This window comes from Drosophila mauritiana, chromosome 2L, assembly GCF_004382145.1.
Source record: "Drosophila mauritiana strain mau12 chromosome 2L, ASM438214v1, whole genome shotgun sequence".
In the NCBI taxonomy this organism is placed as follows: domain Eukaryota; kingdom Metazoa; phylum Arthropoda; class Insecta; order Diptera; family Drosophilidae; genus Drosophila; species Drosophila mauritiana.
The window spans coordinates 7,291,732-7,307,213 of record NC_046667.1 but is presented as its reverse complement, the minus strand read 5'-3'; the positions used below and the strand labels follow the sequence as shown (position 1 = coordinate 7,307,213).

At 38.7% G+C, this 15,482-nt stretch overlaps 2 protein-coding genes across 6 annotated transcripts; one reads left to right on the top strand and one right to left on the bottom strand.

The window, feature by feature from the left end:
* Positions 1-445: 445 nt before the first annotated feature.
* LOC117141187 (protein peste) lies at positions 446-6,404 on the top strand. Of its 2 annotated transcripts, none has more exons than XM_033304529.1 (5): positions 446-678; positions 4,047-4,230; positions 4,437-4,742; positions 4,811-5,330; positions 5,393-6,404. In XM_033304529.1, the coding sequence occupies exons 2-5, from the start codon at positions 4,090-4,092 to the stop codon at positions 6,115-6,117; spliced, it is 1,692 nt and encodes a 563-aa protein (XP_033160420.1). In that variant the 5' UTR covers positions 446-678; positions 4,047-4,089; the 3' UTR covers positions 6,118-6,404. The 2 variants fall into 2 exon arrangements, with proteins under 2 accessions (XP_033160420.1, XP_033160431.1); XM_033304540.1 differs by lacking the exon at positions 446-678 and adding an exon at positions 800-899.
* Positions 6,405-6,471: 67 nt separating this feature from the next.
* LOC117141198 (alpha-tocopherol transfer protein-like) lies at positions 6,472-14,134 on the bottom strand. 4 transcript variants are annotated; one of them, XM_033304552.1, is made up of 8 exons: positions 13,846-14,131; positions 7,891-8,139; positions 7,744-7,835; positions 7,523-7,676; positions 7,340-7,465; positions 7,095-7,273; positions 6,879-7,029; positions 6,472-6,817 (listed from the first exon to the last, which is right to left on the bottom strand). In XM_033304552.1, the coding sequence occupies exons 2-8, from the start codon at positions 8,075-8,077 to the stop codon at positions 6,771-6,773; spliced, it is 936 nt and encodes a 311-aa protein (XP_033160443.1). In that variant the 5' UTR covers positions 8,078-8,139; positions 13,846-14,131; the 3' UTR covers positions 6,472-6,770. The 4 variants fall into 4 exon arrangements, with proteins under 4 accessions (XP_033160443.1, XP_033160460.1, XP_033160451.1 ...); XM_033304569.1 differs by lacking the exon at positions 13,846-14,131 and adding an exon at positions 10,722-10,804; XM_033304560.1 differs by lacking the exon at positions 13,846-14,131 and adding an exon at positions 10,718-10,802.
* Positions 14,135-15,482: the final 1,348 nt, after the last annotated feature.

Below are 15,482 nucleotides of genomic sequence, written 5' to 3'. Positions count from 1 at the left end.
TTAAATTTTTCATAATTTCCTTATACATAATCAAATATGTGATTTTTCCTAAGAAATTCAATTCAAGATTTGCTAAATGCTTCATGCTATTAAAATACAAAGAAAATAGTTTAATTTAGATTATTTCCCAAAATGTATATAAATATGGTGACACTGTTGTTTCTGACTTCTCCTTCCCTTTGATGCATTCTACAGTTTTAAAGTCGTACTCGCGTTTCAGATTGTATATTGTTTAATTCAAAATTCAATGGCACAACTATGAAAAGCCCAAAGCGCAAATTAACCCAAACACCCACTCGCTCACACACACACATACAGACCGTTGCTCGGATACTCGGAGCTCTTCTCAAGCCCAATTCCATTTTCATTTCCATTTCCATGTGCCGCACTTGACTGACATTCATCGGCCGCCGAGACCGCTCCGCTCTGCTCGCGGTCCGTTCGCCGAGAGTCCGCCGCACAGTCGCATCGAAGCCGCCGGGCGAAGCGGTACCATTTTACGGCATTTCCCAGGGACTCGTGTCCACTTTTCCGGCCTCTGTGCAAAGAAATCCTCCACGTGCTCAAGCGTTCTGTCCACATCCTTATCGAATTTCAATTTCCTCGCAAGGAAAACCAAAACGAAAACGAAAAATTGAAGAGCCTGTGATTTGTTTCTATTTAGCAAATAAAAGTCAAGTGAGTGCCTTTAAAAGAAAACAAAGGAAATTTGGGAAGACAAAAGAAAACTCCTTTCGCAATATCACGTAATTTCTGAGCACTTCCTGCTTGGTTAACACATTACGTTTTGGCTTGATTTGGCTTAATCGCCGGCAGACTTATTAAGATTACAGGCCATTAAATGAAATCAACTTGACAAGAGTGAAAAATAGTCGCCAGACAGAAAACCAAATGTATAAGTATGTACAGTGGCAATCTATATTATACATTCTTTTTGTGTTTATACTGGCTTTGTGTGTCGTCTCCTTTTGAAGAAATAAGAGTGCCGGAATGCAAAACAAAGGGCTTCCAGCGAGGCGACCTGTTGATTGTGCGATTAATGGTCTAAAATTAGTCTGGGTATCAACAGTTCCCATGGAACACAGCTGCTCAGGAAAATATTAAGCATGCGCCCCGTTGACGAATTATGTTTGTAGCTTGTACTTTCATACAAAAAATCGAAAACAAAAGTGGGGGATGTTAAATAATAATTAAAAAATTATAAAGTATATGTTTGTAGTCCCTGCAAAAGAAGCACAGGTTATCTCATTTATATACCAAACAGGACGGTGGTGTTAAAAAAACATTGCGTATGCGACCTGTTGGCCATTTAAAGTTCAAGATAATTAAATATCAACTTGCTCCCAACTAATTGCAGTTGCGTGTGCCTTTATAAGACAATAAATATCTGAAAAACAAATAATGTAAATACTCTAATAGAAAACAAACTTTAAAAAATGCCTTAAAATTTGCAAATAAGAATATTTATTTAAATTTTCTTTATTGTATGCAATTAACCAAACCGTCAGAGCCAAAGAAACTTCACATTCATTTTCCAGCTATTCGCTAATTGAATAATCAATGCGCAGATTGGCGAATCCTCAATAAAAACAGCTGTTCGTTGGCAAATTACTCATGGGACCCGTTTAAATATAGTTCAAGATAATAGAAACTAGCCCCTAATAGCATGTTCATTTAAGTTTTGTTTAAGAATTCAACTCATGCTGGACAATTAAAGTCAAATCAATTAATCAATTCACAATGAATTAATTAAGATCTCAAAGGGCTTAAACAACTTTAGTTAATACTGATGTCTTGGCTACGTAAAAGTAAAATTTAGAGACAATTTTAGACCATACTTAAAGTTCAATAAAAAGAAACAAAATAACTTTCTGCGGTTCAGGGATCTTTAAAAGTACCAAGCCTATTTACGGTTTAGCCTTTCGCTCTTTATTTATAGTTTTTGGCATTTTTTAAATTTATTTTATTTCCGTTCATGCCGATAGCTCGTTATCAAAAAACTGGGGCGAGCATATGTGAATTACATGACTGTTTGCGAACTACGTCAAATCTGTGAGCTGTGGTTTATCTCAATGGCAGACTTTGTGGTCAAATGGGGTTGGAAAACATCAGGAAAAACTGAGAAGGTGTTGACTTGGCTCCCTAGACGATCTTGAAGTATCGGGTTTACTGCGTCTGATTTAGTACTTAGAATTTCCGTTTCATATCAAGTGCACTTGCACTAATGAAGTGTACTCAAAAAATTCAGTTCTTATGAAATTCTTGCTAGAATGTTTCAGAATGCATTCACTTTCGATGTGGCTTCACTTCAGAGTTCAGTGTACTCGGTGCATTTGCATAGAATATGAATAAAGCGTTCGGAGCATTCATAAAAATGTTAATATAAAAGATCAAGAACCAGAGAGTAAGACACGAGCATGCGTAATTTAATAATGAATCAAATATACCGGCCAGCAAAATTTAAGCTTAATTAAACGCAATTATTCAGTGTTGAGGCTTCGAGCTTCAAGAGAGAATATCAAAGAACTGCACTGAAAAAAACGTACCTTGCTATAAATGCACCACTTTTATAAACTTCCAAAAATTTTAGCTATATATTTTCTCACAGAAAGAGATATTTTTGCCAAAATCTTTTAGAATTCCATTCAAAATCTATCGTCGTTATGTGCGGGGTTGCTCTTGATCTAATTGAATTAAGCGAAAAATGCGGGATGAACTCTACATGATGCACCTGTCCAACGTCCATTTCAATTAAAACTCACTTCAGATTAATTGTGAAGACAATAAAAAGGCGCCGACAAATGCTCGACAGCTATTCATCATTCAAAAGACATATTCATATCAATTTACCAGACACCAGAACACAACTGACACGCTCCCAAATAAGCATATGTATATATGGGTATATATATAGATTCCCACTCGTATTCATGTGCAATAACGCAAAGTGTCAAAGACCCAACCATAGCTCACTGCGGGGTCAATTGATAGACTCAATTATGACGATATATCACAGAGATGCGAACCTGTGCCATATGTACATATGCAATATTTATGCTCAAGTGATACATAGTGTTTAGTGATGGGAACTCTGGGCAGATTGGTCAAATAATTGCCAGGCGATGGGTTCCCGATAAGCGATAAGTGCAGTGCAGTTCAATTTCCTCAATTGTCTGTGGCTTCCTCATGGGTCTGTTTACCTAGGAGTTCAGAATCCGCTTATCGGACCACAGTGAATGCCCCCTATGAGGAAATTCGCCCACCGAATGCGATCATATAATATTATCCACATTCGTGCATGTTATTCGTAAATGAAACTGATAATTGCACGTATTGCTTACAATGCAGCTTCAAACTATCATAACCAATTAAAACACATCAACGTAGAGTGTCGGGGGAAGCTTTGTAATTATCACCACTGATAGTAGATTCGACTATAGTTCTGTATATGCATATATACTTACCGTACTTAGTATATTCTACATGAGTGTAAACAGCAATTGAAAGTCACGCTTTGCTTAAATTGATTCAATTATATTGATAAAAATAGACGCTATGGGAATTCGTTACTCAATAAACTGCTGCGCTTTTTGCATTTTATTTGTATTCAATTCTTTGTTGAGCATTTCTTTGTTCGCCATACTTATATTAATATGGGACTTGATGCATCTGTTAATAAGAGATTTGATTTTACATCTTTTTTAATCTTTTACTAACGCTGCCCGAAAGTAGGCAACACGAAATTAAGAAAATGTTACTAAAATAAATCATAACTTAGTTCATAAGTATAAGATTTAATATAAATAAAGTTACTGAATACATATGTAATGATAAAATCACATTTCACAAAATAAATTTGTGTAAAGTTATATTTAAATATATTATGATTTGTTCATAATATTTTTATAATTGGAAACTTATCAGAACATTCTTAATTTGCACTACATTTATGAGCGCGCTCATTTGATCCATTTTTATATGTTTGTAAATAGCCTGTCAATTTATCCATTTCCATTGATGTTTCAATGACTTGCATATCATTACAGGCACCATTAGGTATCCACACACTATCCCAGCCCAGCGTGAGCCATGCCAACACAAAACAGCGCGATGTGGGGCCAAAAAAGTAATCGCAAATTAATTATCGGCATTTTCGGCTTCTGCCTGGGACTATTTGGCATATTGTGCGGCATGTTCTGGGTGGACCTGTTCGATTGGATCATGCACAAGGTAATCCCAGTCAGGGACAAGGGTTCAGTTGAGTTCAGTTCACTTCACTCCAGTGTGTTAGCCCGGCCAGCTGCATTCGATTAGTGGCTAAAGCCAATTGGGAGCCAAAGGAAAATAGCCGCCTCTCAATTGATGAGAGTCAGAGATCGAGGAAAACTCGTTGAGATTTTCAATTAATACCAATTGCGGCTTCTGTTCTTCCACAGGAAATGGCTCTGGCCCCCGACACACGTGTCTACGACAATTGGAAGAGTCCGCCAATGGATCTCAGTCTGGACATCTACCTGTATAACTGGACGAACCCGGAGGAGTTCGGCAACCTTTCCACGAAGCCCATTCTGGAGCAGGTGGGTCCTTATCGTTTTATCGAGCGACCCGATAAGGTTGACATCCACTGGCATCCAGAAAACGCATCCGTCAGCTATCGCAGGCGCAGTTTGTTCTACTTCGATGCGGAGGCCAGTAACGGCAGTCTGGACGATGAGATTACCACGCTTAATGCAGTGGCTCTGGTAAATATACTAAAGATTGTTGTCCTTTTATTATATAATATAATTAAAACTATAAATTTACATTTCAGTCTGCAGCCGCCACTGCCAAATATTGGCCACCAGTTAAGCGCTCCCTTGTCGACGTGGGTCTCAAGATGTACGGCGCCGAGATGTCCGTCCAAAAATCGATCGACGAGCTGCTCTTCACCGGCTACAATGACGCAATGATCGACGTGGCCATGGCCATGCCCATTTTCGGTGATGAGGTGAAGGTTCCATTCGATAAGTTCGGTTGGTTCTATACGCGCAATGGAAGTGCCGATCTTACCGGAGTTTTTAATGTCTTCACTGGCGCCGATCACCTGACCAAACTGGGTCAGATGCACTCGTGGAATTACCAGGAGAACACTGGATTCTTTGATTCCTATTGCGGAATGACCAATGGATCCGCCGGGGAGTTCCAGCCACAGCATCTGAAACCCGGCGATAGTGTTGGTTTGTTTACGCCCGATATGTGTCGAACGATTCCGCTGGATTATGTGGAAACTTTGGATATTGAGGGACTGGAAGGTTATAAATTCTCAGGTGGAGCTCGATCTGTAGATAATGGTTAGTCCTGAAAAGATTTGGTTAATTGTGAGTACACATTCTATTATAGATTTATATTTCAGGCACTCAGTATCCCGAGAACCTTTGTTTTTGTGGTGGCCAATGTGTTCCCTCGGGAGTGATGAACATCAGTTCCTGTCGCTTTGGATCTCCTGTGTTCATGTCCTATCCGCACTTTTTCAACGGCGATCCTTACTACCTAGATCAGGTAGAGGGCTTAAGTCCTAACCAGAAGGATCACGAGTTTTATATGGTTGTGCAGCCAAGTACTGGCATTCCCCTGGAGGTGGCTGCCCGATTTCAAGTGAATATGCTCGTGGAGCCAATCCAAGGCATCAGCTTATACACTGGAATACCGAAGGTATTTTTCCCACTCGTATGGTTCGAGCAGAAAGTAAGAATCACTCCAGATATGGCAGACCAACTGAAGGTGCTGCCCATTGTCATGCTTTCCGGACATATCTTCGCCGGAATTTGCTTGATCGTAGGCATAACTCTTCTCTGCTGGACTCCGGTTCAGATTCTACTGGCTTCCTGTCGAAATCGTAGATACGATCTGAAGACCAAAACCAAAACGAATGGCCAGTATAAGAGTCGCTCCCAATTCTCCAGTGCTGAGGAACTGAAGTCCAAGGCCTCCACTTTGGTCTGCGAAAAGAGTGTCAAAGGATCTCCGGACAGTTCGCCGCTCCTCGAAAAAGGCCGAAAGCCAACCATCATTAAGTCCCAGACGGGTGAAAGTGTGGCCACTGCATCCACAGCCATCAGCGACAATAAGCAGGATTGAACCGGACCGCCACATCCACGCCATCTAGATAGTTAAGCCGTCCTAGTGCTTTAGTCGTAGCTCATAGTTTAGCGACACTCTAAAACACCCAACTGAAAATTGCAAGCATTCCCGTGCCTATGCCAAAGATTAGATAGCCTCCGAAGTCGAACCGTCTGGCGGTCTTCGCTTAGCTAACGAATACTCTTTTTACATTCCTTAGTTGTTAGATATGTTTTGTATTAAAATGATTTCTTGACCCATGGCTTTCGTGTCAAATAAAATCTCCAACTAAAAAGAAATTATCATTTCAGTAGGTTAAGTGAGTAAGATTGCACTTAACTATTTTTATTTCATTACAGCTCACAACGTTTGTTTTGAATTTTAACAAAATTTTTTCATCTTTATTAGTTCAATAACAATTATACAAAATATATAGTACATATGGTATCAACTTTAATGCCTAGCTCATCAGCTTGAATCGTGACCATTTTAATTATTGTGAATATTTTTCTTAACCTTACACTTTAAGGGCAAAGAGACTATTACTTAACGTACGACAATATTTGCAATATCACAAATGACCCAACTTAAGTGACTAAAATACGAATCGAAAGGGGGAAGTGAGGATTGTGCGGATTTGGAGGCATAGTTTTGGGCTTTTCTTTGTACTATTACTTCTTCATCTTATACCCCTCAGTATAACCATAGCTGTCAGCAACTAAAAAGAGTTAAGTTTATTAGTATGAAAAGCCTGATATTATTGTTTATGAATATCTTACGTTCATAATCCTTGGAATAGCACTCAAAGAATTCGCCCAGGACTTTGCCGGGTGGCAGTTCCCATGTGGCAGAACCACCGTATTTCGGAGGCAAAGCCTTCGCTTCAATATGGGAGATCAGGGACTTGTAGTCCTTGCCATGGAAGAATATCTACAAAATAAGAATTTATTACTTATAACTTTGCTTTATTTCATGTATTTCTTGTTGAAACTAACCCTCTTGCGCAGCTTTTCGCGAATGAATGGCTTGAATACGGCAAAGAGCATATTGAATATATATGAATTATTCACTATGTGAACTGCTTTCAAACGCATGCAGATGCATTCTTGAATATAATCCAGCAACATGGCCGCAAACGACGGTGTAAATTGTGTAATGTGGCTAAGTGGCAGCCCTGCAAAGTGGTTAATATGTATTAAGTAACTTGTATAATTTGTATTTCCTGCCTAGAATTCATTACCTTCCATATCGATGATGACAACTGCGCCGCAAATTTGTGAGTAGGGCTCCACCATAGAACCCAGTACGGTCAATTGAATGCCACGGAATAGATCCACCAAGGGGACTTGCGATGGCTTCCATTTTTCTAGGGTTATTCAATTATTTATAGACACTTTTAAGTTGTTTAAACAGCCAAACTTACTGCCAGCTTCCAGCACCAAAAGGCGACGGCCGTGTTGATCTCTTTGGGGCAGCAAATTCAGAATATTTGCCTCGAAAACGTTTCTCAACTTGCTGGGGATTATGTTCTCGCAAGCGACTCCGTACTTCAGTTTCATGTGATAAAAGTTCTTGAGCTGTACACAATGTAAGAGAAAATAAATCAAAAATAAACATTTAGCTGGATCTTTAACTTTAACTTACCCTTTTCAAGGCACTTTCTGGATAGTAATGGGTGGGACGCAGGAACATCATCATATACTCATCATCCAATGGCAGGTTCAGGTACTTTTCATCTATTAATTTGCAATTTGTTTTAAATTTTATCACCGTGCATGTGCGTTCACCCACTTTGAATAAGTTCCCTGAGATCCTTGATGGCCTGCTCCTTGACGCCAGACACTTCCCGCAGCTCGTCCTGTGCCTTCTTCAGTGCCCATTCCGGCGCTGGTTCCTTCTCCATGCGGATCTGTGCCGAGCCCAGATCGATGTAAGGCAACTTGTGCTCATCGTAGCTAATGCACTCTGCCTTGCCCATGGTGTGGATGTGTTGTGAGATCTGGATGCCGTGATCTGCCGCTAGTTGTTCACCGGTTCAGGCTGCGAACGAGAATGAAGTTGTTTTGGTCTCGGCTCAAACATTTTGAGTGGTTTGGCAACCATTTCCTCAACGCGATTGGCACAACTGGGTTACTTCCGCAGCTGGGCCAAAACCCCAAGCAGAAAGCAAAAGCGGCAACAGTTCAATGCCTCGCTCCAATGGAAACTGTTTTAATATATATATATATATACACCTCGATGTTTATGTATGACTCAAAGCTGATATTCATAGGCAAAAGTCGCCGAAAACCGCCACAACGGAAGAAGAGTCCGCCGGACAAACGGGTAAATATATATAGATATAGACACAGATAGACGACTAATAGACAATAGCGCCCAAAACTGGTCGCAAAACGTGCGTTCGATGGCCAAAATCGTTGGATACCCTCACCGCAAAGGTTATAGAAATTCGGTCAGGGCGTTTGCTGCACTTCTTGTGTCATTTATCATGATTTTTAAAGACTGTCATATACTAACGGAATTAAATAAAATTAAATTATTTGGATGCATAAATTTGTTTAAGTGTGCCATAAATTATTAAAAATAAAAAGTTTGAGTGCAGAAATTTAAGTTTCTTATAAGTATGCCATTATAATAGTTTTATAGCTACATAAAGTCAACATGAGCTTCTAGTAAATACATGTTTTAGAACAAATAAATATATAACTATTTTTATTTGGTTTTTTTTAGGGTCTACAGTCTTTGAACACTCGTTCTCTCTATATGTATGATACGTATCAACAAGTACGTGCCTCGACTGTTTGGCTCGCAGACGACTTGGCAACACCTTGGCAGCCAAAACAAAATTGGTCAAAATCGGCTCGATGACGTAGCACTTGTGATCTATGCCCTGTCATGAAGGACTTGACAATGGCACAGAAAAGTCGGACTCGAAGATGAGAAGTTAAAGAACTTCGGTCGGTGGATTGAGCCGCAGAGTAGTGCAAATCGGTGTTGGCCATTAAATGTGATTTACTGCTGCTCTTATGATTCAAAGCAATTAGTACGTTTTTTGATATTGACTTTTTTGTGCGGTCAACGCGAATGAAGGTAAAAGTCAAGGCCAAGAGCAGAGATTGTTTGATATTATTATATAGTATAGTAGATTGGAGCCGAAAACTTGAAAATCTTGGAGTCGACATAGAGGCATTTGTCATTCCGGCAATGCGTTGCGGCTTTTTGATTTTCGTGGCTTCCAGAAATTTCGTCAATGAATCTTGGGTAATTTATGCTTTTATTTATTTTGGGCCTTTGTGTTTGACTTGGCTTTTGCCGTGGAGTTCAACAGCCCATAAAGTTATGCGCATACTAATTTGTTGGTCAATCTTGTCTTCTGATGTTGTAAAAGCCAATTAAAGTGGGAAAATGAGTGACAAAAATTTGGGTGTGACATGTGAAAATAATAAAATAAAATGCGCCAAATAATTGTAATCTTGGTTTTGAGACATTTCCTTGGCAGAGGTTTCGTGAGTAATATAATTGACAATTAACCGCACGCAATATGTCAAGTAAATTGATCCAACTACAGAAAAAGGGTTAATATCATGTAATAATGTGTCAAAAAAATAACACATCCGTATGTGCAATTTACTAAAGTTTCAACTTCACTTAAGCTAATTTGTTTATCACAGTAGATCTAAATATCAAAGTTTTATTTAGTCTTCGTCACATTATCTGACAAATAGCGAATTGGTGCTAATTGCGAGGAAATGAACTTTGATTGGTGACTTAATACCATTTTGTTTGCGCTTTGTGCATTTAGGAAAAATCGAATTTAAATTTAGTCACTTATGTATGTAGGGTAGTGCCATTGTCCAGAATCATAGTGACTCAGCTTTAAACGAATCCGGTTTTTTTCATTCCTTCAGTTTTAAGTTATGTTAAGTTGAGTAGGGAGCAATCAATTTAAATGGAGTTGTACTTTTAAGTGATCTTGCGTCTCAGGGACACGTTTTAAAACTGAATGTAAATATTTCCACTGATATTTAACGTTCTTGGGCAGGGATATTCCCTGTTAACTGCCTATAAGCAACAGAATCTATATAAAAACAAGCTTCCACGGACCTTGGTCTTAAGTTCGAGTCATTGAACGCATCCTTGAAAATGATGCCTGCTTTTTATGCCTTTTAAACTAGTTTAGTTTATTTCTTAAAGGGAAAGTTAAAACGAAAAACCGGTACTCTGTTTAGAAAGTCCTTTGTCTTGATGTTAAACTATAAATGTTTATACAAAACAATTCTTGAGTTCCACAGCTGTAGATATCTCTCCTAGATGTATAAAAAGCTTCTGGACTTTAACTAATGGGAATTTTGTACTTCTCAATTTTAATTAAATCAGAAAAATACCTCAACAAAAAAACCCGTTCTCAGCCAGCTTAATTGTGAACCCTGTTTGTTTTTTTATGACCCACAACAGTGTACTGCGAACCCAACCTCCCGGATGCACTTTCGGCAGAATCTGATGTTTCCATTGAAGGAAAACTTCCAACCGTCGATCAAAGTCTGATGCAAGCAAATAATTACCGGCGTGCTCCGTGCGATACCCATTTAATAGCTGTCATTATGTGCCCCAACTTCACCTGCCTCAACAATTGTGCTCCACTGGGGATTATTTCACTTTATCTGGTTGAACTTATGTGGCCTTTCGCTAGCCTAGCCGCAACCGAATCGAACAGAGGCGTTTTACTTACTGTCACTGGGCAAGCGGAAATTGTGGCCCCGAGAAACGAATTGCAATTGGGTACAAATCCAGTAGTAGTCGGTCGGTTAAATAAGCTGATAACTGGTATCGCACGCAGAAGAAAACAGAACAAAGGAACATTCAAATTCAGCTTGAAAGTCTAATCGGGTTATGTCCACTCATATAAACGAGCTATTATTGTATATAGATTAGCAAACAACAGAAGTAATCCCGAAAGCAAACTGCTGTCTAATCAATTCCAACTTAACTGCCGGGCATTAAAGTATTAGAAAAAAAACCAAAACAATGCTGCTTTTATAATACAAAAAAAATGCACTCAATACTCCGAGCCAACATGATATGCATAAATAAACAAGTCATATGAAAAATGATCAATAACATCAACTAGCCGGCTATTTGATGCAAATAGCTGTTTTTCTTTATGCATTTTACCATTTTGCAGCGCCACAGATGACAAAGCAAAATATATAGAAAATCCCAAGTTTTAAATACCCTTGGGAAGTTTAGCGTTTGTTTTCATGACTGATTCAACGACAATAGTTTATCGTTTTTTACAAAACGTGATAGAGATAAGACATAAACATGCCAAAAGAATATAAAAAATAATGTTAATGGAATATCACAAAAACAATCTTTTAAATCGACTGTTTAATTAAATTGTATCTACAAACAACTATACTTAATCGAGTGAAAAGTACATGTACACTGGCTTAACTGCACGATTAATCAATCAAACTCTTGGCTTTAATAGAGAGTTTATTAAAACTAAAACACCTGGGCTATAAACTAAATGATCCAGCTAATAAATTGATTACAGCCCACTTTGCTATCGGCTTAGTCTCGCCCCTGACTTTTAAATGGGTCAATCCAGTTTGTGAATACGGTATATATAGTACAATGTCAGCTCTGATCAAAAGTCTAATGCATTTCTCGTGCCTTGCATATCAATCTATTTGGCTAAGTGGAGGATTTCGTTTTTATTGTAATGATATAAACATGTGTGATTTCATAGCAATTAGCCGGTTATAAGCCAATCAATGAAAGCGATCAAAGCATTAAATGCAAATCGGGCTCAATTAACCGCAAGCTAGGTAATATCCAGAATTACCTGTTTAGGGTGACAACTGACTTTTGAACTTTCAACCACCCTAACGATGTCTACTTTAATGGTCTTTTTATAGAACAACTTAAGATGCTAGAAAGTTACTTAAGGCAAATTATAAGCTTGTGCATGCTAGAATTACTACTTTAATGTAATAATGGTATTTTTATAGAACAACTAGACATGTTAGGTCGTTACTGAACAGTTGGCTATAAACTCTTGCACAATGCATTTCCCAGCTCTTTTTTTCGACAACATGATCTGGGCCAACAACAGTAGGCAAATGACATTACGAGTCAGCACCTGCATTACTTGGCTCACCCACTGAACCGGCTGCTCAAAAGATAAATAAATACTCGACTCGAATGATTCTCGAGGAGCAGGAATAGCCGGTTTCGATTTCTTTCACAATGCCAAAATCAACAGACTCGATCGTTCGAACGTGGCTATAAAAGATCGCCTTCGTTTCCAAGTACGAAGCCGATAGAGAAGTATTCAGAGATATGTAAATTTTCAGATTCAATAACGGCTCATTGTATATATTCGCAAGTCTATGGCATGGTATCCTTCACTTGACAAAATGTTAACAATTTGGGTAAATTTCATGCCCACACACAACACGATCCGTCGTAAGATGTTTAACTGGTTTTGAGTTCACTTATTTTTTCGGCGCGCTGAGAACCACAAGGTCGCTTGTTATATGTGGATATAGAATTAAGCGGAGTTTGCAATAGTTAAATATGAGGTCTAAATAAGTTGCCCAAATCGCTATGTTAATACGGGCAAATCATTACAAACTCTGCCAATGTTTTAGTGTCAATAGAGCAAATGTTTTCATTGCCCACTGAATCGGCTGATTGAGTCTGAAATATTTATAAACTACGACCATCGATCCCGTGAATCGACAGAAATTGAAGCCAGATGGAGCGAGACAGAAAATTGTCACTAATGCTGGGTGCGAAAGGGACATCAGCACCATGCGTCAATTTGCATTTCAATTGTGTTACATTTGCATGCATTATGAAGGTGACAGTAGAAACACGCTATAAGGAACAGCTTTGAAAAGTTTTAATTAGCCTCAAAGTATCTTAATGCAAGGAACTGCATCCTTGTAACAAACTAATTTAATTAAATTATTTTTATTATTTTATCTCAGCTTAAATACAATATCCTGCATAAAAATGTTTCCAAGCGTTATGTTAAATAAACTAACAAATAATTATAGCTTTTAACTTCAAATATAGCACTGTGCATACCGTTACAAGTTATTTCAAATGCTTCATTAAGTTGTACCCCTACTTCAACTATGCACAATTAAAATGGTTTCAAATTACCACACTGTAACGGCGCTGCAACAAAATGCTTAACAAAAAACGACAGAGTAACACTTTTGTTCCATTATTGTGCGCCATTCAAAACGACTTTACTTGCCGCAGCGAAACAGCTCTTAAATAATTTGGAACCACACATTTTCACACACTCAAATGGTGTAATATGCCAACCACCCGCCCATCTGCCTTAGGCAATTCCCACTTTACTTAGCCACACAGATATTATCAGCTACCGAAGATCGGAGTGCGCCGAAGTGGTGAGCATGCGGAGATTATGAATGGTAATAGCCTGGGATATAGATGACCATCGGGAGGGCGGGGTTGTTCGGTATCGAGACGCACGCGCTGACGAAATGCAGCCAAGTGGTAATTGTTTTTATGGCCAAAAGCCAGAGAGCCATAAGTTGCTTGTGGCAGGCAGGCTGGTCGGGTAAACCAGGTGCGGTGGGGGCAGAAAGTGTGTCAACGGAGCTGCGCATGCGCATTGCCCAAAGGCAAAAGTAAAGTAAAATCTACGAGCACAATGGCCAAATCGTGCTTTCTATGGAGCATAATGTTGTTAACGCAACTTACCGCAAAAATACACACAAAATTACACGCCTCGAACGGCACGGAGATATTCAATTTTTTCGTTTTCGCTTATTTTTTGCAAAGGTAGATTCAAAGATTTCACGTTTCACTGTTGGCAAACTTTTGCAATTGGCCAAAAAAGGCAGCGGAAGAGGTGGAGTTGCTGGGGGGTGATTTTCGATTTTCCTATGCGGACAGGACGCGCAATATAAGGTGCGAATCTTGGCGGAACAAATGCGTTAAATGCGGCGGCGACGTCCAAATGGCAACGCGGTCAAAACAACTCTGAGATTGAAAACCGCTCTCGAGCTCTTGTTATTAATTAACTGGCCAACTCAAGCTTGACAATAAAACGGCTACGGCGAATGCTAAACAAAATGAGAGAGCCGAATGAAAGCTGTCTCTTGGGGAGCATTTTCCAGCACTGCGAGAGCTTTTTCAAGACCCCCACAAGATTTTAAAGCGCTAAGCTTTTCAAAGATGTAACCGCCTTTTGTAGAACGTAAACATTCTGCAGGACTTACAAAATGCCTGTATTTAATAAAACAAACAGTTTTTTATTTATGCCATCTATAATATAACACAAATCATGTTACAAACAAATTAAAAATATTTTATTTATTTCCTTTTTATATTTTAAACCAGGCATGGTGTTAAGAAATGAAATAAAGTATTAAAAAATATAAAAAGCAAAGTGATTCAAATGTAGAGATTAAGTAAAGTCAACTCGATTCGGTGCACACTTTTGGTAAAATGTAGAAACCTTTACATGGATTTCTATTAATCCCTTTCCACACTTTTAAACACTGGCTGATAGCTTACAGCCCAACTTGTTTAACCAAGGAACCGAACCTCAACACTTTTTTAAGCTCCTACTTGTTGACTTTGAAATTGTAAACATGTTTTTATCAGCTAATATCAGATCGTGCCAATCTATCAATTAGCCAAGGTGGAACCCCTGGGGGCGAGCGTTTACCACGCTTGAATAATTGCAATTATTTTTACCTCTTTGAGTGCTTCACATTTTGCTGATGGCAGCACTCGTAGCTGAAATACTCAACTTTCTTTAGCCAAATTCAGGGCCACCGGGTGAAGTTCATAGCATTTGTTCTTGGCCAATTCTTTTGTTTCATTTGGCCATGCTTGCAGTTTTCTTTTTTGGCCAAACACCACATTCGTTATCATCGCTACCTCTTGGAGCTGATAAATTAAACATTTTTCGCAGGTTGAGTTATCTAAATTATGGCAGTTTGTGGGGAAAAAAACGGTTTGCCATAAAGATAATGACCACGTATTGAGAGCCAAATAGCTTGTTGATTAATTACTTAACTTGGTTGTATAAACAAGGCAAGCTATGAAGATATGACCGCAGGAACATTTATGAATACGTAAAAATCTACTTCCGACAATGTAAATTAAGCTGGATACTTAAAAATTAAGTATACGCAGCAAATTACGTATACGCAAAAACTCGCACTGTAACTAACCTATCCAGACAGCTATAAAACCAAACTCTTTTAACATAGGTGGAAGTTCTACAACCTTGTCTATCGATCAGCCAAAATATTTTTAAATGCTCGTAAATCAGAATAGCTATATTTTTTACCCAAAATTGTTAAATCCATTTCAAAATACAGCTT

What these genes read in the sequence shown, in the direction of transcription:
- LOC117141187 (XM_033304529.1), top strand. Translation starts at nt 4,090, where the DNA reads ATGCCAACACAAAACAGCGCGATGTGGGGCCAAAAAAGTAATCGCAAA. An exon ending in TCGATTGGATCATGCACAAG is followed by an intron (nt 4,231 to 4,436) that starts GTAATCCCAGTC and finishes GTTCTTCCACAG; the next exon opens with GAAATGGCTCTGGCCCCCGA. An exon ending in AGCTCGATCTGTAGATAATG is followed by an intron (nt 5,331 to 5,392) that starts GTTAGTCCTGAA and finishes TTTATATTTCAG; the next exon opens with GCACTCAGTATCCCGAGAAC.
- LOC117141198 (XM_033304552.1), bottom strand. Translation starts at nt 8,077, where the DNA reads ATGGGCAAGGCAGAGTGCATTAGCTACGATGAGCACAAGTTGCCTTAC. An exon ending in CAGAAAGTGCCTTGAAAAGG is followed by an intron (nt 7,677 to 7,743) that starts GTAAGTTAAAGT and finishes CATTGTGTACAG; the next exon opens with CTCAAGAACTTTTATCACAT. An exon ending in TGTCATCATCGATATGGAAG is followed by an intron (nt 7,274 to 7,339) that starts GTAATGAATTCT and finishes ACCACTTTGCAG; the next exon opens with GGCTGCCACTTAGCCACATT.